At 41.8% G+C, this 23,322-nt stretch overlaps 3 protein-coding genes across 6 annotated transcripts; all 3 read right to left on the bottom strand.

The window, feature by feature from the left end:
• Nucleotides 1-6,082: 6,082 nt before the first annotated feature.
• Nucleotides 6,083-6,889, bottom strand: LOC116198579 (S-norcoclaurine synthase 1-like). Its single transcript, XM_031528763.1, has 2 exons — nucleotides 6,634-6,889; nucleotides 6,083-6,544 (listed from the first exon to the last, which is right to left on the bottom strand). Exons 1-2 carry the CDS (start codon nucleotides 6,812-6,814, stop codon nucleotides 6,234-6,236), a joined length of 492 nt encoding a protein of 163 aa, XP_031384623.1. The 5' UTR covers nucleotides 6,815-6,889; the 3' UTR covers nucleotides 6,083-6,233.
• Nucleotides 6,890-9,502: 2,613 nt separating this feature from the next.
• Nucleotides 9,503-22,811, bottom strand: LOC116199161. 3 transcript variants are annotated; one of them, XM_031529451.1, is made up of 5 exons: nucleotides 12,301-12,557; nucleotides 11,061-11,925; nucleotides 10,576-10,734; nucleotides 10,133-10,387; nucleotides 9,503-9,794 (listed from the first exon to the last, which is right to left on the bottom strand). In XM_031529451.1, exons 2-5 carry the CDS (start codon nucleotides 11,895-11,897, stop codon nucleotides 9,783-9,785), a joined length of 1,263 nt encoding a protein of 420 aa, XP_031385311.1. In that variant the 5' UTR covers nucleotides 11,898-11,925; nucleotides 12,301-12,557; the 3' UTR covers nucleotides 9,503-9,782. The 3 variants fall into 3 exon arrangements, with proteins under 3 accessions (XP_031385311.1, XP_031385312.1, XP_031385313.1); XM_031529452.1 differs by lacking the exon at nucleotides 12,301-12,557 and adding an exon at nucleotides 22,679-22,811 and having other exon boundaries at nucleotides 9,513-9,794; XM_031529453.1 differs by lacking the exon at nucleotides 12,301-12,557 and adding an exon at nucleotides 22,674-22,804 and having other exon boundaries at nucleotides 9,513-9,794.
• LOC116199160 lies at nucleotides 19,868-22,956 on the bottom strand. Of its 2 annotated transcripts, none has more exons than XM_031529449.1 (5): nucleotides 22,679-22,956; nucleotides 21,461-22,325; nucleotides 20,975-21,133; nucleotides 20,536-20,790; nucleotides 19,868-20,199 (listed from the first exon to the last, which is right to left on the bottom strand). In XM_031529449.1, the coding sequence occupies exons 2-5, from the start codon at nucleotides 22,295-22,297 to the stop codon at nucleotides 20,185-20,187; spliced, it is 1,266 nt and encodes a 421-aa protein (XP_031385309.1). In that variant the 5' UTR covers nucleotides 22,298-22,325; nucleotides 22,679-22,956; the 3' UTR covers nucleotides 19,868-20,184. The 2 variants fall into 2 exon arrangements, with proteins under 2 accessions (XP_031385309.1, XP_031385310.1); XM_031529450.1 differs by having other exon boundaries at nucleotides 22,674-22,922.
• Nucleotides 22,957-23,322: the final 366 nt, after the last annotated feature.

The raw sequence follows: 23,322 nt of genomic DNA, 5'->3' as shown, positions 1-23,322 counted from the left end.
ATATAGCTAGCTTAGGTTGCCGGAGCTCTGAGACATCCGAAATTGGTTGTGGATGTAATCAAAATTATAATTAGCCGTAATAAGTCACAAAAATTAAACGATAATTCAAATAGTTATGTGGACAAATAGAATGCTATAAAATTAACTGAATTTCACTAGTGTAAGAACTTGGAAATTCAAACTGAAACAAAGGCGAAACCGAAAGATACGAGAGAGCCGAGTCCTGTATTAGACACAAACCCCTTGAAACAAAATTGTCCCCTTCTGGGTGCTTGAGGTCACGTGGACAATCGTTTCCCAGGGTAAAACGGCAACAAGCGAAACAGCAGCACAAACAGCAACATTTCAGCGAATTCGAAGAAAAGCGTGAACACTTTTGAGATTGAATCCTTCGTAGAAAATTGTAGCCGACCACTTGTGCAATTTCCTTTTGATCTCAGTAAAAGGAAGTTGTTCTTCTATAGGGAATTGCAACCAAGGGAAGACTTTTCTTTTTTCCTTTTCCAATCGGCTACAAGAAGCAAAATGGCAGGAGGCTCTCCCGATTTAATTTGCTACATGTGCCTTTATAGACTACGGGTTTCATCCTTCCATGACTCTTCCTATTCTCCTTTTATGGGGAATAACTCACTTATATTCAATATATGTGTTAATGGTATTTGATTATTCATGAATACAATCCATTCATTTCTTATAACCACCAAGAAAATCAAGAGCCATTAGCTTGTGAACAATTTCCTCATTCACCCATTAGTCATAATTTCCAACAATCCCCCACATGAATGGAAATTGTTTTGTTTCGACTCGTAGATAGTGTTCACCAATTGAACCTGTATAGGATAGGTAGGTGTCACCACTCTTGAACCTTCCCTTGTGAAAATGCATGTACTTTACTGGCAGTCCAATAGACACGAAGTCCTTGAATTGTTCCGCTGTTTTGTGTAAAGATATCACACACCTCACACAGGAGTCAACTGACTTCCTTCGGTTCTCATAGTTGTGTCCATTTTTGCCATGGAACACCGTCCTGGTTCTGCAAGAGTTTCTGAAGAATTAAGTCCATAGAAATTCTCCTCTAAAGCAGCCTCACTTCTCTCTCACATAGGTGATTTCATATATCATTAAAGCAATTTTAGATTGCTAGCCTTATCCGTTTATCACTGTTTCATCAAGGAATGGTCCAGGAATTTTTTCCCCCACAGTGATTTAATTCGGTTCTATAACTTGGTTGTCCCATTGAACCTAAATCTTGGGATCTCCAGTCAGCTAGGTTGGGTGTTCGCTATAAAACATTTCCTCTAATGGACTTTAAATCCATTCCCTTTGACAACTTCTCAAACTGCTCTTTACTTACCCCTTTGGTTAGCAGATCCGCTATATTATCCTTTGACTGCACGTAGTCAATAGAGATAATTCCAACTGAGATTAATTGTCTAATGATATTATGTCTATGATGTATATGTCTAGACTTACCATTATAGATATTACTCTATGCCCTTCCAATTGCCGTTTGACCGTCACAGTGGATACAAATTGGTGGCACAGGTTTTTCCCATTTAGGAATGTCCTCTAGAAAATGGCGCAGCCATTCAACTTCTTCTCCACATTTATCCAGAGTAATAAACTCAGATTCCATTGTAGACCTAGCGATAACAGTTTGTTTCGAGGATTTCCATGAAACTGCTGCACCTGCTAGTGTGAACACATATCCACTAGTGGATTTCGAATCCGTTATATCATATATCCAGTTTGCATCACTGTACCCCTCTATGACAACTGGATATCTAGTATAGTGCAGCCCATAATCTTGAGTGTATCTAAGGTATCTAAGTACCCTTATAATTCCCTTCCAATGGTCTCCACTCGGATTACTCGTATATCTACTGAGTCTACTAACCGAGTATGCAATATCAGGCCTAGTACAACTCATCAGATACATCAAACTTCCAATGACCCGCAAGTATTCTAAATGAGAAATACTCTATTCTCTATTCTTTGATAGATGAAGATTATTGTCTATTGGAGTCTTTGAAATTCCAGAATCATTTTTGGTAAATTTTTCCAGAATTTTATCTATGTAGTGTGACTGACTCAAAATTAGTCTATCTGATATTCTCATGATTTTAATTCCTAAAATCACATCAGCGAGTCCCATATCTTTCATGTCAATTCTCGAATTCATCATATTCTTCGTAGATTTGATCATTCTATCATTACTACCAACAATGAAAATGTCATCCACGTAGAGACATAAAATGAAGTAACCATTTTTCTGTTTCTTTAATGTATACACATTTATCACACTCATTGATCTTAAATCCTTTGGAAATCATTGTATTATCGAATTTTTCGTGCCACTGTTTTGGCGCTTGTTTCAACCCATACAATGATTTGACCAATTTACAGACTTTCATTTCTTTTCCTGGAGCCATGAACCCCTCGGTTATTCCATATAGATTTCTTCATCTAAATCTCCATTTAGAAAAGCTGTTTTCACATCCATTTGATGAACTTCCATATTACGCAGTGTTGTAATTGCAAGTATCATCCTAATGAAATTTATTCTCGTCACAGGAGAATAAGTATCAAAATAGTCCAAGCCTTCCTTTTGCTTGTATCCCTTAATTATAAGCCTGGCCTTGTACTTATCAATGGATCCATCTGCTTTCATTTTCCTTTTAAAGATCCATTTGGACCCTAATTCCCAAGTGTGATTTCGCAGAATCGAATCAATTTCACTTTTGATTGCTTCCTTCCAGAGAGGTCCCTCGGAGGAATTCACTACTTCAGCATAGCTTTGTGGTTCCTTTTCTAACAAATATGTCAGAAAATCATCCCCGAATGATTTTTCATGATCTACGTCATGAAGTCCATCATTCATAGTATGTGAGGTTCGTTTCGATGAACTCGATGCCTCATTCAATTTACATGGAAATACATCTTCAAAGAACGATGCATTCCTTGATTTCATTATCGTGTTCTTGTGTATATCGGGAATCTTAGATTCATGCACAAGAAATCGATAAGCACTACTATTATGTGCATAGCCAATAAAGATCCAGTCCACTGTCTTAGGACCGATCTTTACTTTCTTTGGTGCCGGAACGACTACTTTTGCCAAGCACCCCCACACTCGCAAGTGATCATAGGATGGTCTCCTACCTCTGAATAATTCATAAGGTGTCTTTTCCCCTTTCTTTCGAGGTACCTTATTTAATAGGTAATTGCTTGACAATATTGCTTCACTCCACATATTTTGAGGTAATCCTGAACTTAATATCATCGCATTTATCATGTCTTTCAACGTGCGATTTTTGCGTTCAGCAACACCATTCGATTGAGGTGAATAGGATGCAGTCACTTCGTGTATAATTCCGTATTGTGCACAGAATTTCCCGAAAGGAGTTATGTATTCGCCTCCTCTGTCACTCCTCAATCTCTTGATTTTCTTGTTGAGTTGATTCTCAATTTCATTTTTATAGAGAACAAATTTCTCTATGGCCTCATCTTTGCTTTTCAACAAATATACATAACCGTATTTTGTATTATCATCGATAAAGGTAATAAAATAATTATTACCCCATCTTGTTGTTGCGAACTTTAAATCGCATACATCACTATGAATTAGATCAAGTGGCTCAGTGTTTCTTTCAATCGTTTGAAAAGGTGACCTTTTCAATTTTGCCTCAACACAAATTTCACATTTGTGCTGTGAATCAATTCGGAATGTAGGTATGTGATTCAAGTTAATTAATCTACGCAAAGTATTAAAACTGACATGACCTAGTCTTCCATGCCACAAATCAGGAGACTCAATCAAATACGCAGAAGAATCAGAATTCTTATTGATTATGGTCATTACATTGAGCTTAAAAAGCCCATCACAAACATATCTCTTTTCTACGTACATTCCAGACTTGGAAAAAATAACTTTGTCTGACTCAAAAATCATCATGAACCCATGTTTGTTCAGCAATGATTCGGAGACTAAATTCTTCCGAATCTCAGGTACGTACAATACGTTGTTTAGAGTCAACTATTTTCTTGAAGTCATCTTTAAGACCACCTTTCCTTGACCTTCAATAGCAGAATGGACAAAGTTTCCCATATAGATCCTCTCCCCAATGACCAGTTCAAGCATTGTAAATAGGTCTCTGTTTGAGCACACATGTCTAGTGGCACCGGTATCAAGCCACCATTCCTTTGGGTTGGACCCAATGAGGTTCACCTCTGAAACCACAGCAGATAGGTTGATGTCTGCCACATCTTAAGCTATTTCATTAACCACGTTTGCTTCATGGTCCTTTTTCCTCTTTGGGAGCCTACAGTCAGCAGATTTGTGACATTTCTTGTCACAGTTGAAGCATTTCCCCTGAAACTTGGGCTTGAAGATTCCTCCATTCGTACCCAGCTTCTTCTTGCCTTTTTTGTTCTTGGAGCTTTGCCCTTACTCCATGACATTTACCTTAGCAGCAGGGAGGATGAGATCTTTTCCGGAGTTTTTATTGTCTTCTTCAATTCGAAACTTGACAACAAGATCTTCCATTGTCATCTCATTTCGCTTATGTTTCAGATAATTCTTGAAATCCTTATAACCAGGAGGTAGCTTTTCAATGACAATAGCCACTTGGAAGGATTTCCTTAGAGCCATCCCCTCAGCCTGAATCTCATGTAAGAGCACTTGAAATTCCTGCAGTTGACTCATTACGGTCCTTGAATCCATCATTTTAAAATCAAGGAATCGTCCGACGAGAAATTTCTTCGCACCGGCATCCTCTAATTTATATTTACGGTCCAATGATTCCCATAGTTCCTTTGCAATCATAAACCCCTGATAGACACTATACAGGGAATCATGAAGATTATTCATGATATAATTCCGGCAAAGATAGTCGGAGTGCTTCCAAGCATCAACTGCACTGAGAGCCTGCACATCTGACTCCCCCACAGATAGGGTTGGAGCATTTTCAGTCAAGAATCTTGTAAGGTTCAGAGTTGTGAGGTAGAATAGCATCTTTTGCTGCCACCTCTTAAAGTTCAACCCATTGAACTTCTCAGGCTTCTCGACATGGTTCACAGGGACCATCGAGGGAGCAGCCACGTTTTGGCTAACCAAATGGTTAGGCAAGATAGGAGCAGGGCCGGAGCCAGTAGTCTGGCTTCTGTTGGTCGTATCTCCATCGTTCCCCGACGCCATTCGAATCGTTCAAATAACAAATTCTGTTTCAAGATTGTAATCAAAATTATAATTAGCCGTAATAAGTCACAAAAATTGAACAATAATTCAAATAGTTATTCGGACAAATAGAATACTATAAAATTAACTGAATTTCACTAGTGTAAGAACTTGGAAATTCAAACCGAAACAAAGGCGAAATCGAAAGATATGAGAGAGCCGAGTCCTGTATTAGACACAAACCCCTTGAAACAGAATTGTCTCCTCCTGGGTGCTTGAGGTCACGTGGACAATCGTTTCCCAGGGTAAAACGACAACAAACGAAGTAGCAGCACAAACAGCAACACTTCAGCGAACTCGAAGAGAAGCATGAACACTTTTGAATTTGAATCCTTCGTAGAAAATTGTAGTCGACCACTTGTGCAATTTCCTTTTGATCTCAGTAAAAGGAAGTTGTTTTTCTCTAGGGAATTGCAACCAAGGGAAGACTTTTCTTTTTTCCTTTTCCAATCGGCAACAGGAAGCAAAATGGCAGGAGGCTCTCCTGATTTAATTTGATGCATGTGCCTTTATAGACTACGGGTTTCATCCTTCCATGACTCTTCCTATTCTCCTTTTATGGGGAATAACTCACATATATTCAATATATGTGTTAATGGTATTTGATTATTCATTAATACAATCCATTCATTTCTTGTAACCACCAAGAAAATTAAGAGTCATTAACTTGTGAACAATTTCCTCATTCACCCATTAGCCATAATTTCCAACAGTGGATACAATCAAAACCCCAACAATTGGATTGATCGACAATCCAGTTGGCAATCATAATATAGACGTCGAGATTTAATTAATGCATTTGGTATCGCGACTCGATTTAACAGTATGAGAAAAAAAAAACAAATATTATATGCACGGTAATATTGTTCATAGATAGGAGATGCGTTAATTAATGTTATTGTGGGAGATAAAGGAGTACAAGGTACCAGCGATTCATTATAATAGGTCTCAGTTATGGGAACTCATCGATTGATGCACCGTGTGACAACGAGCTGAGTTAACTGACTGGCCCGGCCTTGTTGTTGCCATGGAGGCTCAGGAGATGTTCCTTGGCGAGATCTAGGACCATCACGAACGGTTCAATGCTGACCAGAGAGGCACTAGCAGCCAGCTCGTCGGGGAGTTCATACTCGATAGTGGATTTGACGGAGCAGGAGGACTGACCTTTCTCGAAGACCTGGAAGCGGACCAGGTACAGGGTGAATCCCAAGTCCAGGAACCCTCCTTCGATCACTTCCGCCTCCTTGACTCGATTCTCATTGTCGACCTTGGTGTACTTCTCCTTGTAAGATGTTAATGCCGAAACTCCTTCAAGCAGAGACCGTCGTATAGAACTAATTAAAGAACCGTGCGTAATCATTCCAAGGCGTAGAGAACAGGCCGTGATGGGAAGTTACCGGGAGCGAAGGTCAGCTCAAAGATGGTGCCCACTCCACCGTCGCCATGGACGAGTTCGACACCGTGAAGCAGCTGCTTGAGGTTGGCGACGAGCTTTCCTATGCGGAGAGTGCCGAAGAGGTCCCAGGCCTCGGAGGCCGGCACTTGAACCTCCACCTCATGCGACATCTCCCCAAACATATTTTCTTAGTCAGTCTCTCTTCCCTTGCAACAGAAAATCTAAGGTAGGCTTTTCCTATTCTCTGCTTAATTCAGCTGTATAATAGAATGCTGTGGTGTACATTGAATTGAACATGGGATAGCAACATGGAATAAGACAAACAAAGCATTAGACAAGCACATTATCAAGTATTGGCGGACGTAAGGGCAATCTCAGATAATACTCCCCAAATATCTCCTAGTAAATAATTCAATTGGGAATTTGGGGCTGTGGAGACACATGTAAAATAAAAGGGCCCATTGATTATATGGAGGACTCATGAAATTCTCTTAAAAAAATAAAAGGGCACGCTTTTATATATATATATATATATGAGAGAGAGAAATAAATAATAGTGATATGAAAAAGACCTTTTGAGTTCGAGGAAAATAAAACTGTCGGTAGTATACTTTACAATTACCTTTGGAGTCTAATGGAAAAAAAATGTTGGAGTATAATTTACAGAATGTAAATTTGTTATTGAGTAATTACATAAATGTATGTAAATATTAATGGAGGGACCGCAAAGGGCTTGCCGGTCATAAGTTGAAGATTTACTCAAAACGCTTATGTGAAAGCTACCCAAAGGTACCAATTGAAAGACCCGAATCGGCACGGGCGTGGATGGAGATGGGAATTATTTGCTAGTCTGCTGCCACACAGCTCGGATTGTCCATTGCTGCGATCCCTCTACCGTCGGCTGAGAGGGGTGAGGACAGTGCAATTTGGAAGCTTCCGACAACTGGCCAATTCTCTGTGAGGTCTGCTTACGATCTACTTCTCCACGGTCAGCTTAATGAGGAGAAGGTTGTATGGAAATTATTATGGTCCTGGCAAGGACCGCAACGGGTGAGGATATTTTTTATGGATTGTTGTTGCTAATGGGAGATTATTCACGAACGAAGCACGTTTGAGGTGAGGCTTGGGAGGGACGGGGATCTGTCCTCTGTGCAACTCGGGATCTGAATCAATTTTACATGAATTAATTGCACTATATAGCTTAACGTTGAAACTTATTCTTAGATCTATCCCAACTATGATTTTTTTTTCCTGAGGTATCCTAACTTTAATAATTTGATTTCAAATCTATCCCGCCATAAAACTTCCGTCCATTTTTTACAGAATGCTGACGTGGCCCGTTATGTGAAGAGAGTGTGGATTTCAAATCTATCACAATCTTTTAATATTTTTCCATTTTTATGGGATAAATTTGAGAAATTATAAAAAAATGGATAAAATTGAGAAAAAAACAAAAAGGTTGGGATAAACGTAAGCATTTCTGTTAAAAATAGATAGAACTTTTAAGGCGGGATAGATTTAAAATCAAACTATTAAGGTTAAGATACCTCAGGAAAAAAATCAAGGTTGAGATAGATCTAAGAATAAATGTCGACGTTAGGGTATATGGTGAATTTTCCTATTTTACATGTGCTTCGTGATTGCCCAATCACAGAGGCTGTTTCGAGAAGGATAGTACCAAATAGCATATGGTCGTCTTTCTTTCTCAGTAACTTGGAGCGATGGTTGATTCACCACCTCTCCCTTACAACAAAGGGACCTGAGAACAATGCTTGGGCCATGGTTTTTGCAGTTGGCTGTTGGCTTGCATGGAAGTGGCGAAATAAAATGATTTTTTAGCCTAACTTCACCCGTCCGCCCGATTGTGCTATCGTGGTGGTTAAAAGGGCTTCGTTGTTGGTTCGAACAGCAGAGATTAATCCTGTGCGTTCGGTCAAGAGACAGAAGGTGTGGAGATGTGAAGGTTGGATCAGGCCGGTCCATGGGTGGGCCAAACTCCATACAGATGGTGCAGCGAAAGGGAATCCTGGTATAGCAGGTGCCGGTGGCTTATTGAGGGATGAAGATGGCAGATGGCCTATAATGTCGGGATTGCTTCTTCTCTGACTGCTGAATTATGGGCTGTTCGAACTGGCCTCGAATTGGCTTGGGATCTTGGTATCAGAAGGTTGGTGTTAGAAGTTGTAGCTCTGTTCCTCCGGTCACCTCGTAAGCACCATGGAAGCACTAATGGAATTCTAATCCATGAGACTCTTTCATTGATTTTTCGACATTGAAAGGTATTAGTGGAGCATGTCTTTCAGGAGGGTAACCGCTGTGGAGTTGAGTTACTAATTACGAGCTTCAGTTGCTGATTGGAGTTCACCGTTTTTAACTCACACCCATATGGACTTCATCATGTTTTGTTTGAAAATGTTGTAGGGGCCACCATGTATCGACTTTGTATTGCCTGATTTACAATTCTAATAAAGCAGGGCTTCGACCCCCCATTTATTCCAAAAAAAAAAAGACCCGAATTTATATTTATACTATATAAAAGTATGATCTTACTAAAGTGTGTCTCCAACTTTCTTTACCTTTTTGCCTTTCTTATATTATATTAATATTATTATTTTATTATTTATTCAAATAATACGAGTGCGATTAAATATCAAAAATTTTAATATCATGACATTTTTCATCCGTTTCCAACAGGAAAATCAATTATATATCTATTTTTTTCATACCATTTCGGTTACAATACAATTCATTGCAATCAAATTTAAATTATAATATAAATATAAATAAAATGATATTAAAAGAAAAGTTATCGAAGAAGTGGCGGGGGCGCCCCTTCCAGCGTCCCCTCCTCCGAACAACCCTCAAGCAAAACCATCAAACTATCACGAGGAAAAATTCTTTTATTAGGACAGAATTGAGTTGCTAAGGTATATTGGAACTGGAAAACCAAACTATTGTTCACCAAGTACAAGTCATTATGAAACAAGTTCTCATCATGAGGTATCATTATATCATCTCTATGAAACAGTAGCTTACAAGTAGTGATATAGGTCCACTTCACATGGCAAGAGATGGACCCTGGAAGCCAAGATGGCATTTCTGCTATCCTGGCCAAAAGCCACCACTCCGGCGAATTAGACCTAATAGTCATTAGCCCTGGACCTGCAAGCACACCAGAAGTGTTTGATTACCAGCTTCGACATTTAACGGTAGCATTAAGCTCCGCCGTAAGTTTTCGTTTTGGCAACCATAAGTAAACTATGTTCCTTGGCCATCAAAAATTATGATGAAACAGAGAAGTCAAAGAATTGGTTGTCCCATCCATGATTCTTCCTACACATTCACATTATGGCCTTCCATATAAGTCATTAACCAGCTTTAGCGCATCAAGTCAATCCTTCTTCCATAGTTTAACGGACCTGCTTCCGCAGTAGTTTAGCAAGCTGCATATATATTAAAGGCATCGATCACCATTAGAACCGGAAAAGGAAAACCAATACCTGAACAGGGCTTCGTGAATAAGGTAAGGAACTTGGCAGGTGATCTGCGACCAATATGTAGAAAAGACCCATAACTCCTGTGTGGCCTTGAGAGCTGCTGTAGTTGGATTCCAGAACGAGAGTTTCCCCATCGGCTATCTTGACTGATCCAGGTTGAGGATAACATGTCGACATCCCTACAATATAACCAGCCTCATTTCCTGCTTCTTTCCCTTTACCATACGTTGGTACCGAAGAGCATATGAGACGTCCATCCTGACATAGCAACAAAATTGTGATAGAATTATTACTCAATACCAAGGACAAGGCAAGGGGATTAGGGGGCACCGAGAGAGTAATTTAACAGATCATGAAAGACAATAAATTGCAAAGGTTTCTCGAAATATAAGAAGAAAGTATGCCATAATAAACCAGGAGCTATTATGATGAAAATTAAATATCACCTGTCTATAAAGATTTGATCCAAGACCCCCTGAATGCTGATGGCCAACACCATATATGACATAGCCGCCATCAGGCAGGCTGAGGCTAATCTTTTTTGTGTCAATGCAACTGCCATGAGCCTCGATATTACTGCTGCAAGCCTCAATTTCATATTCAAACTGAAAAATATCACATTGAAACATTTCTTTCGTAAGCACGTCTCAAAGATTCGGGTCATGAAGATACTTTAACCGAATGATGAACTGCTGGTGCATCATAGGAAACTCCTTCTAACTCAAGATTAGCAAAGGAACAATGTTCTCACTTTCATGGCTAGAATTTTCAATATGGCACTACTGGGTCGGGGTCGTCTATTCAGTGGAATCGATCAAACAATTGTAGCATAGGAACTTTCTGGTAGGGCACTATGGGTTTTAATTCAATGTAGGGTGCCACAGCAAAGAAGCAGCAAGGCGAAAGCTGAAGAAGAAGCCATGTTACTCACTCGGCAGTCATGTGCTGCAAGAGGTTCGATTGAATCATTCACTGGTCTTTTCCAGGTATCCGTGACATCAAATATGTAAATCTTGACAGGAATGATGGATGAGATATTCCAGTCAAGCCAGACTACTGTGTATCTGAGGAAAAGCTTCCGCCTGGTGCCATGGAAGCCTTGTGCAGTTCGACACTGGGTATGGTCATAGCAACAGTGTAAGCCTCCCTTGTAATCAGGCCTCAGGGGTCGGCCATATTCATCTACAGTGACATTGTAGAGGTCACATCTGCATTCGGTGCAGCCAAGCCTGTCTTCTGCTCCCCTCGTGTCTATAGCATGCACATTGAGCATCCACTTCTCCTGAAACCCGGCAGGAGGATTCCCTACTTCTATTCCATACGGGTCGGGGACATGCGTTGCCGTCCTCCTTGTTTCAGAACCAAGGCCAAAGTACTGCCCAAGGGCGTTCCCCTGGCATATACCACCATTTCTCGCAAAGACATGTTCCTTACTTTGAGCAGTCCCATTCTCATCGTCACGCTGATAGTACCTGCCCAGGATCCAGTGGTGCAGGTATGTTTCATGAAGAGGGACGGGATTCCCTTGATCGTCGACCACTTCGGCATTGAAGTTCTTGAGGGCAATATGGCCTCTTGGGAAGTTGACGTCGAAGTAAGACTTGTTTTCTACTGAACCCGGTCCTAGCTCCAACATTGGTGACAGGAACGTGGCAGACTTCATTCCATTATTATTGCCTTCTTCCATTACTGCCCTTCCACTACTTAAATTCACTAAGAGTGAAACTGACAGCAGAAACCAAATGGGAAGTGCCATGAGAGCTTCCATTCACTCTCTTTCCTTTTATTTTTCTGCCCTGCAGGGACGATTAGTCATATATATAGTGAGATACCGCAGTCTCGGAGTATCAAAGAACTGGCACTCAAAAGCAGGAAAATCAATAGTACGTATTTTCTATAATAGCATCAAAACGGGTACTTCGCCTATGCTTAATAACCAAGAGTTTTCAGATTCAATACTCTGTCAATCTGTGGCTCTTCATCAGCTGTTACTTTCTATTTCATTATATTAAGTTCATAGGCCTCCATCATAACCGAAAAATAAGTACTAATTAACTGGAAGAAGACACCACATACACATACACATACACATACACATAAACAAGGGCAATAACAGAGCAAGGGCAGGCAAAACAGAGATAACGAAGCGGGACAAGAAGAAGATTAAGAACCTGGCAGAATCTTGTCGCGGTTTACACCCGGGCCTGGAGGCTAGGGGGCATAGAGCAGATCTTGTAACACTAGCAGCTGATCGGAGAAGAAAGCTTTGGTGTACATTGAATTGAAAATATGATAGCAACATAGAATAAGACAAACAAAGCATTAGACATGCACATCGATTATTGGCGGATGTAAGAGTAATTTCAGATAATACTCCCCAAATATCTCCCTGGCGGCAGGTCCGTCCAGCTTCTCATTCCAAGTAAATAATTCAATTGGGAATTTGGGGTTGTGGAGATACATGTAAAATAAAAGGGCCCACTAAGAAAGAGGAATACAGCACAGAGTATAATCTAGCGGTTGCAGACCTAATTATGGTGGAGGATTTACCTATGTGCATTCATTAGATATTAAAAAAATTATTTTATTATATTAAACTCATGAAATTCTCTTTACGCTTTTATTTATATATATATATATATATATGAATGAGAGAAATAAATTATAGTGATACGAGAAAGACCGTTGGAGTTCGAGGAAAATAAAACTGTTGGTAGTATACTTTACATTAACCTTTGGAGTTTGAGGGAAAATAATGTAAATTTTTTATTGAGTAATTATATAAATGTATGTAAATATTAATGTAGGGAATGCGAAGGGCCTGCTGGTCATAAGTTGAAGATTTACTCAAAAGGCTTAGGTGTGTTGGGTATCCCTCCAATTTGGAGGAAGTTGGGCTCAAATTGTATTGGGCTTTTATCGGGCTTTAATAGGCCCAAGAACCCATTTTTGTTAGGGTTTATTCTTCAGCAAATCAGCTGAGGTATAAAAGCAGAAGCAGCAGCCGCAGCGGCAGAACAGCAGCAGCAAAGGGGCAGCAGAACAGCACAGCAGAACAGAGGAAGAGCAGAGGAGAATTCTGCTCAACAGGGGCAGCGCGCAGCTGGAGATCAAACCTCGATCGGGACATCAAACGAACTCCGATTGGGACGAAATTTTGACAGCAGCTTCACAACACGTGGGGCTAACTTCTGAACGGTCAGAATTTCTATTCGAGCTCTGTAGGTGCTGTTTCAGCTGATTTTGTGAACCACCCGGTGTGGGTGACGAATTTAGTATTTGGGTGATCCAAGAGAGTGTTTCTCTTGAGTTTGGTGATCCAAGGGTTTACCCTTGATGAAAGACATTGTATAATCTTCATAGTGGATCGTTGATTCGGAGTTGGTCCCGTGGTTTTTCCCCACATTGGGGTTTTCCACGTAAAATTCTTGGTGTTGTTTTACTTTACTGCTTGTTGGTTGATTTGATTAGTTCCTATCTCGATTACACTAGAAGGGGAGGAAGATTAATCGCTGCGTTATTGTTTGGTTGAGTACATCCCTAACCCCAACAAGTGGTATCAGAGTTTCGGGTTAGAGAAGTTTGAGTTTTTTCGGTGTTTTCGAGATGGAGGAATCTACAGGATCTATGTTCAAGTTGAATGCAACCAACTACTCTATATGGAAGTCTCGGATGGAGGATCTTCTATTTTGCAGGGATTTGTACGATCCTATTGAAGGGGATTCCGCGAAACCCAAAGATAAGGATGACAAGGCTTGGGAACGCACAAATCGGAAGACTATTGGTTTGATTCGGCAGTGGATAGACAATAGTATTTATCATCATGTTGCTCAGGAGACAAATGCAAAAGCTTTGTGGGATAAATTGACAAATCTCTATGCGAGGAAGACGCCGCAAAATAAGGCATTCCTCGTGAAGAAGCTGGTTCATCTTCGTTTTCAGGATGGAGGTGATATGGCTGCGCACATGAGTAATTTCCAGGATATTATTAACCAGTTGACGAATCTGGAGATAATATTACCCGATGAGTTGCAGGCCTGTCTACTTTTAGGGACTCTACCGGATAATTGGGACACACTTGTGGTTGCATTAAGCAATTCTGCGCCAAACGGGAAGCTATCGTTGGCCACGGTGACAGACAGTTTATTTAATGAGGAGACTAGAAGGAAAGGCTCGGGGATTTCCATTCAGTCTGAAGCTTTGGTTACTGAACAACGGGGGAGAAGTCAAAGCAGAAATTTCTCTTCCAAGCATAGTAACTCACGTGGCAAATCGAGGGGTAGATCAAAGTCGAAGACGAGGAAAGTGGTCACTTGCTATCACTGTGGAAAGGAGGGACACTACAAAAGGGAGTGTAGAGCTCTGAAGAAAAATCAGAATGGCAACGGTGAGAGCAAGAAGGAAGAAGGTACTACAGCAGTGGCATCTGATGGAGAGACCTACATCATTTGTGATGAAGCCTATGTGAATTTCACATGTCAGGACTCTACCTGGGTTGCAGATACAGGTGCCTCGTTTCATGTCACTCCTCATCGGGATTTCTTTTCATCTTACACTACCGGGGACTATGGTTATGTGAGAATGGGGAATGGACAATCATGCAAGATTGTCGGTATTGGTGATGTCTGTCTAGAGACCGAGCTTGGCTGCAAGTTGTTTTTGAAGAAGGTGAGGCATGTTCCAGAAATTCGCCTTAACCTAATCTCGACGGGTCAACTTGATGATGAAGGCTACAGTAATGAATTCAGCAATGGGAGATGGAAGCTCTCCAAGGGTTCGTTAATTGTGGCACGGGGTCAGAAGACCGACACTCTCTACAGGCTGCGTGCCAGACACAATTCCGGTCAAATTAATGTTGCTGAGGATTATCCTATCGAGCTATGGCATAGGAGACTTGGGCATATCAGCGAGAAAGGTATTCAAATTCTTGCTAGAAAGCAGTCTTTGCCCGTTAAAGGTATGCACTTGAGCACTTGTGATCACTGTTTAGCTGGTAAGCAGAGGAGAGTTTCTTTTGTTAGAAGTCGTCCCTCTAGATGCCATCATATACTTGATCTTGTGCATACAGATGTTTGTTTTATGTCGGATAGATCTCTTGGTGGTGCTCTCTATTTTGTGACATTTATAGATGATCACACCAGGAAAGTTTGGGCTTACCCTATGAGAACTAAAGATCAGGTGACTGAGATTTTCAAGAACTTCCATGTAGCAGTGGAAAGAGAAACAGGCATGAAGCTGAAATGTGTCAGAGCTGATAATGGTGGTGAGTATAGAGGTCCTTTCGAGAACTATTGCAGGACTCACGGTATCAAACTTGAGAAGACGGTACCGAAGACACCACAACAGAACGGGCTTGCAGAGAGAATGAACCGCACAATTGTTGAGAGAGTTCGTTGTATGCTTTCTCAGGCGAAACTGTCTAAGCCTTTCTGGGGCGAGGCAATGAGGTCAGCGGTTGATCTTATTAATCTTACACCGTCAGTTGCACTTGATGGAGATGTACCCCAGCAGGTGTGGACCGGCAAGAAAGTATCATACAAGCATCTCAGAGTATTCGGGTGCAGGGCATCTGTTCACATTCCTCGAGATGAAAGATCAAAACTTGATGCCAAGGCAAAACAGTGCATCTTCTTGGGTTATGCACATGAAGAGTTCGGGTACAGGCTTTGGGACCCTGATAGCAAGAAGATCATCAGAAGCAGGGATGTTGTCTTCTTTGAGGACCAAACAATCGAGGATTTGCAAAAGTTAGAGAAGGCCAGTGTAGGCAATCCTCACGAGATCTCTATTCCTGTACCGGTTGATGTAGAGCATCCAATGGAAGAGGTACCTGGTGAGTATGAAGAAACCACGACTGGGGGTGAGATTCCTCAGGTAGATGATGATGAGACTACGGATGATACAGGCTCGCAGTTACAGTTAGAGCCTGCAGATCTACCTAGACAATCTGATAGAATAAGACGATCATCTACAAGATATCCGCCTCATGAATATGTGCTACTGACTGACGGGGGAGAACCTGAGTGCTATGATGAAGCTGTGGCACATGAGCACAAGGAGCACTGGTTGAAGGCGATGAATGAGGAGATGAACTCCTTGTCTGAAAATCACACGTATGACCTAGTGAAGCTACCGCAACGTAAGAGAGCATTGAAGAACAAATGGGTCTACAGGTTGAAGACAGAGAACTCGCGACCTCGATACAAAGCTCGGCTGGTAGTGAAAGGTTTCAACCAGAAGAAAGGAGTTGACTTCGAGGAGATCTTCTCGCCTGTTGTCAAGATGTCATCGATCCGAGTTGTTCTCGCACTGGCAGCTAGTCTAAATTTGGAGATCGAGCAGCTCGATGTAAAAACAGCTTTCCTACATGGTGACTTGGAGGAAGAAATATATATGGAGCAGCCTGAAGGATTCCGAGTTAAAGGTAAGGAGCATTTGGTGTGCAGGCTGAGGAAGAGCTTGTATGGGCTTAAGCAAGCACCTCGGCAGTGGTATAAAAAGTTTGACTCTTTCATGTTGAGCCATGGCTACACACGGACAACTTCAGATCATTGTGTGTTCGTGAAACAATTCTCGAATGGTGATTTTATCATTTTACTGTTATATGTGGATGATATGCTACTTGTTGGTCATGATATGAGCAAGATTACAGAGTTGAAGAAGGAGCTCAACAAGTCCTTTGCCATGAAGGATTTGGGACCGGCAAAGCAGATCCTTGGGATGCATATTTCTCGTGACAGATCAAGTGGAAAACTTTGGCTTTCTCAAGAGAAGTACATCGAGAAGATTTTGGATCGGTTCAACATGGGTAATGCTAAACCAGTTTCATCACCACTTGCTTCTCATTTCAAACTTAGCTCGAAGCAATGTCCTACAAGTGAGAAGGAGAAAGAAGAGATGAAGAAAGTTCCTTACTCATCAGCTGTAGGAAGTTTAATGTATGCCATGGTCTGTACAAGGCCAGATATTGCTCATTCTGTTGGTGTGGTAAGTCGTTTTCTCTCCAATCCGGGGAAAGAGCATTGGAATGCGGTTAAATGGATCCTGAGGTATCTCAGAGGAACATCCAAGGTGTGTTTACACTTTGGCACTGGTAAGCCGGAGTTAGTGGGCTACACGGATGCAGATATGGCAGGAGATATCGATTCCCGGAAATCCACTTCGGGATACTTGATGACTTTTGCAGGGGGAGCTATCTCATGGCAATCAAGGCTTCAAAAGTGCATCGCTTTGTCTACAACGAAAGCCGAATACATTGCGGTGACCGAAGGTTGCAAGGAGATGTTGTGGTTGCAAAAGTTTTTGCAGGAGTTGAGCTTGAAGCAAGAAAGGTATGTTCTACACTGTGATAGTCAAAGCGCCATTCATCTTTGCAAGAATCCCACTTTCCATTCGAGGTCGAAGCATATCGATATCAAGTTTCATTGGATTAGAGATGTGTTGGAGTCTAAGCTGGTGAAGCTAGACAAAGTACACACTGATGAGAATGGAGCTGATATGATGACAAAACCTCTCGCTAGGGAGAAACTTCATGTTTGCCGAAGTATAGCCGGTATGCTTGAAGCCTCCAAATAGTCGGGAGGGGGAGTTTGTTGGGTATCCCTCCAATTTGGAGGAAGTTGGGCTCAAATTGTATTGGGCTTTTATCGGGCTTTAATAGGCCCAAGAACCCATTTTTGTTAGGGTTTATTCTTCAGCAAATCAGCTGAGGTATAAAAGCAGAAGCAGCAGCCGCAGCGGCAGAACAGCAGCAGCAAAGGGGCAGCAGAACAGCACAGCAGAACAGAGGAAGAGCAGAGGAGAATTCTGCTCAACAGGGGCAGCGCGCAGCTGGAGATCAAACCTCGATCGGGACATCAAACGAACTCCGATTGGGACGAAATTTTGACAGCAGCTTCACAACACGTGGGGCTAACTTCTGAACGGTCAGAATTTCTATTCGAGCTCTGTAGGTGCTGTTTCAGCTGATTTTGTGAACCACCCGGTGTGGGTGACGAATTTAGTATTTGGGTGATCCAAGAGAGTGTTTCTCTTGAATTTGGTGATCCAAGGGTTTACCCTTGATGAAAGACATTGTATAATCTTCATAGTGGATCGTTGATTCGGAGTTGGTCCCGTGGTTTTTCCCCACATTGGGGTTTTCCACGTAAAATTCTTGGTGTTGTTTTACTTTACTGCTTGTTGGTTGATTTGATTAGTTCCTATCTCGATTACACTAGAAGGGGAGGAAGATTAATCGCTGCGTTATTGTTTGGTTGAGTACATCCCTAACCCCAACAAGGTGGAAGCTCTTTACTGCTCGACCCGAAGGTACCAATTGAAAAACCCGAATCGAGCACGGGCGTGGATGGGGATGGGAATTATTTGCTAGTCTGCTGCCACACAGCTCGGTATTGTCCATTGCTGCGATCCCTCTACCGTCGGCTGAGAGGGGTGAGGACAGTGCAATTTGGAAGCTTACGACAAATGGCCAATTCTCTGTGAAGTCTGCTTACGATCTACTTCCCCACGGTCAGCTTAATGAGGAGAAGGTTGTATGGAAATTAATATAGTCCTGGCAAGGACCGCAAAGGGTGAGGAATTTTTTATGGACTGTTGTTGCTCATGGGAGATTATTCGCGAATGAAGCACGTTTGAGGTGAGGCGAGGCGAGGCTTGGGTGAGACGGGGATCTGTCCTCTGTGCAACTCGGGACCTGAATCAATTTTACATGTGCTTCGTGATTGCCTAATCACAGAGGCTGTTTTGAGAAGGATAGTACCAAATGGCATATCGTCGTCTTTTTTTCTCAGTAACTTGGAGCAATGGTTGATTCACAACCTCTCCCTTACCACAAAGGGATCTGAGAACAATGCTTGGGCCATGGTTTTTGCCGTTGGTTGTTGGCTTGCATGGAAGTGGCGAAATAAAATGATTTTTTAGCCCAACTTCACCGGTCCGCCCGATTGTGCTATCCTGATGGTTAAAATGGCTTTGGTGCTCGTTCGAGCAGCAGAGATTAATTCTGTGCAAGCTCTAGAGACAGAAGGTGTGGAGATGTGTAGGTTGGATCAGGCCGGTCCATGGGTGGGCCAAACTCCATTCAGATGGTGCAGCGAAAGGGAATCGTGGTAGAGCAGGTGCGGGTGGTTTATTGAGGGATGAAGATGGCAGACGGTTGGGGGGTTTTGCCCATAATGTCGGGATTACTTCTTCTCTGACTGCTGAATTATGGGCAGTTCGAACTGGCCTCGAATTGGCTTGGGATCTTGGAATCAGAAGGTTGGTGTTAGAGGTAGATTCTAAGGTTATAGCTCCGTCCCTTCGATCACCTCGTAAGCATCATGGAAGCACTAATGGAATTCTAATCCATGAGATTCTTGCATTGATTTATCGAGATTAGACGGTATTAGTGGAGCACGTCTTTAGGGGAGGGTAACCGTTGTGCAGATTGACTTGCTAATTATGCGCTTCCGTTGCTGTTCACCGTTTTAACTCTTGCCCATCTGGGCTTCATCCTGTTTTGTTTGAAGATCTTCTATGGCCATCATGCCTCGTCTTTGTATTGCTTGATTTACATTTCTAATAAAGCAGGGCTTCGGCCCTCCGATTTACTCAAAAAATCAAAAAGACCCGAATCTATATCTATACTATATAAAAGTATAATATTACCAAAGTGTTTCTCAACTTTTTTTGCCTTTTTGCCTTTCTTATATTATATTAACATTATTATTTTATCATTTACACAAACAATACGAGTATTACAAAACATCATAAATTTGTATAGATATCTATTTTTTCCATACCATTTCAGTTACAATACACTCTTTGATACTACCAACAATATAGTTCGGAAAACCAAACTATTGTTCACCAAGTACAAGCCATTATGAAACAAGTTCTCATCATGAGATATGATGTGATTTTCCCTTATTATATCATCTCTAGAACACAGTAGCTTACAAGTAGTGATATGTAAGTCCACTTCACATGGCAAGAGATGGACCCTGTAAGCCAAGATGGCATTTCTGCTACCCCGACCAAAAGCCACCACTCCAGCGAATTAGACCTAATAGTCATTGGCTCTGGACCTGCAAGCACACCAGAAGTGTGTGATTACCTACTTCGACATTTAAGGGTAGCATTAAGCTCCGCCGTAGGTTTTCGTTTTGGCAACCATAAGTAAACTATGTTCCTTGGCCATCAAAATTATGATGAAACAGAGAAGTCAAAGAAATGGTTGTCCATCCATGATTCTTACTACACATTCACATTATGGCCTTCCATATAAGTCATTAACCAGCTTTAGCAGATCAAGTCGATCCTTCTTCCATAGTTTAACGAACTTGCTTCCACGGTAGTTTAGCAAGCTGTATATATATTAAAGGCATCAATCACCACTAGAACCGGAAGAGGAAAACCATTACCTGAACAGGGCTTTGTGAATAAGGTAAGGAACTTGGCAGGTGATCTGCGACCAATATGTAGAAAAGACCCATAACTCCTGTGTGGCCTTGAGAGCTGCTGTAGTTGGATTCCAGAACGAGAGTTTCCCCATCGGCTATCTTGACTGATCCAGGTTGAGGATAACATGTCGACATCCCTACAATATAACCAGTCTCATTTCCTGCTTCTTTCCCTTTACCGTACGTTGGTACTGAAGAGCATATGAGACGTCCATCCTGACATAGCAACAAAGTTGTGATAGAATTACTACCCAATACCAAGGACAAGGCAAGGGGATTAGGGGGTACCGAGAGAGTAATTTAGCAGATCATGAAAGACAATAAATTGCAAAGGTTTCTCGAAATATAAGAAGTATGCCATAACAAACCAGGAGCTATTATGATGAAAACTAAATATCACCTGTCCGTAAAGATTTGATCCAAGACCCCCTGAATGCTGATGGGCAACACCATATATGACATAGCCACCATCAGGCAGGCTGAGGCTAGTCTTTTTTGTCTCAATGCAACTGCCATGAGCCTCGATATTACTGCTGCAAGCCTTAATTTCGTATTCAACCTGAAAAATATCACATTGAAACATTTCTTTCGTAAGCATGTCTCAAAGATTCGGGTCATGAAGATACTTTAACCGAATGATGAACTGCTGGTGCATCATAGGCAACTCCTTCTAACTCAAGATTAGCAAAGGAACAATGTTCTCACTTTCATGGCTAGAATTTTCAATATGGCACTACTGGGTTGGGGTCGCCTATTTGGTGGAATCGATCAAACGATTGTAGCATAGGAACTTTCTGTTAGAGCACTATGGGTTTTAACTCAATATAGGGTGCCAGGAGCGAAGAAGCAGCAAAGCAATAGCTGAAGAAGAAGCCATCTTACTTACTCGGCACTCATGTGCTGCAAGCGGTTCGGTTGAATCATTCACTGGTCTTTTCCAGGTATCCGTGACATCAAATATGTAAATCCTGACAGGAATGATGGATGAGATATTCCAGTCAAGCCAGACTACTGTGTATCTGAGGAAAAGCTTCCGTCTGGTGCGATGGAAGCCTTGTGCAGTTCGACACTGGGTATGGTCATAGCAACAGTGCAAGCCTCCCTTGTAATCAGGCCTCAGGGGTCGGCCATATTCATCTAAAGTGACATTGTAGAGGTCACATCTGCATTCGGTGCAGCCTAACCTGTCTTCTGCGCCCCTTGTGTCTATAGCATGCACATTGAGCATCCACTTCTCCTGAAACCCAGCAGGAGGATTCCCTACTTCTATTCCATACGGGTCGGGTACGTGCGTTGCCGTCCTCCTTGTTTCAGAACCAAGGCCAAAGTACTGCCCAAGGGCGTTCCCCTGGCATATACCGCTGTTTCTCGCAAAGACATGTTCCTTACTTTGAGCAGTCCCATTCTCATCGTCACGCTGATAATACCTGCTCATGACCCAGTGGTGCAGGTATGTTTCATGAAGAGGGACGGGATTCCCTTGATCGTCGACCACTTCAGCATTGAAGTTCTTGATGGCAATATGGCCTCTTGGGAAGTCGACATCGAAGTAATACTTGTTTTCTACTGAACCCGGTCCTAGCTCAAACACTGGTGACAGGAACGTGGCAGACTTCATTCCATTATCGTTGCCTTCTTCTATTACTGCCCTTCCACTACTTAAATCCACTAAGAGTGAAACTGACAGCAGAAACCAAATGGGGAGTGCCATGAGAGCTTCCATTCACTCTCTTTCTTTTTATTTTTCTGCCCTGCAAGGACGATTATTCATATACATATATAGTGAGATAACGCAGTCTCGGAGTATCAAAGAACTTTCCCTCAAAGCAGGAAAATCAATAGTACGTATTTTCTCTAATAGCATGAAAACCAAGAGATCCAATACTCGTTGTACGACTACTCGTGAGTTTGTGACTCTTCATCTACTATTACGATTTCTATTTCATTATATATAGTCCACAGGTCTCCATTGTAACCGAAAAACAGGTACTAATTAACAGGAAGAAGACACCGCATTATACACATAAACAAGGGCAATCACAGAGCAAGAGCAGGCCAAACAGAGATAAAAGAAGCAGGACAAGAAGAAGATTAAGAACCCGACAGAATCTTGTCGAGGTTTACACCGGGGACGGGAGGCTAGGGGGAAAGAGCAGATCTCGTAACACTAGCAGCTGATCGGAGAAGAAGTCCCCTCGCTCGAATAGATGAGGGACGGTTTGCGTTTTGTGTTTATTAGCCTGCTGCGGTCTTCTCGATCGTATCTCTCTCCCTCTCTCTGTCTCGGGTCACCTCTCATTCCTCTTTTTTTAATCATTTTCCCCTGCGATGAGTGAAGGAACCATCGTTGTTCTTTCCTTTCCTCGAATCAACCAATCTAACATTATCTCCCATATACCCCTGAATTCAATGTGGACTTTTCCTCTGATAGTGACGCGCGCGCCTATCCTTATCATTCGGGATGACGCAATCCATGACCTCAACCATGGAAGAAAACTCCATTATTTGCCTCTTGGTGGGTGTTGAGTAAATATATTACTTAATAAGAATGTTCGAAAGTGAGAAATTACTGACAGACGCACAAATTTTCGTTTATAGATATTGTGATCGATTATAATTCATCATAACGCGCAACCAATATTTTTCAGCAGTTGCGAGGGGGGGATAACGCGTGAATTTGGGGAGAGGAAGTAAAAAAAATTCACTCCACCGTCATATTGCCGTTCGTCTCCCTCTTGGCCTATTCTT

The sequence above is a fragment of the Punica granatum genome, chromosome 3 (assembly GCF_007655135.1).
Source record: "Punica granatum isolate Tunisia-2019 chromosome 3, ASM765513v2, whole genome shotgun sequence".
Lineage (NCBI taxonomy): Eukaryota > Viridiplantae > Streptophyta > Magnoliopsida > Myrtales > Lythraceae > Punica > Punica granatum.
The sequence above is the reverse complement of the archived record's forward strand: the minus strand, read 5'-3'. Positions and strand labels throughout refer to the sequence as shown.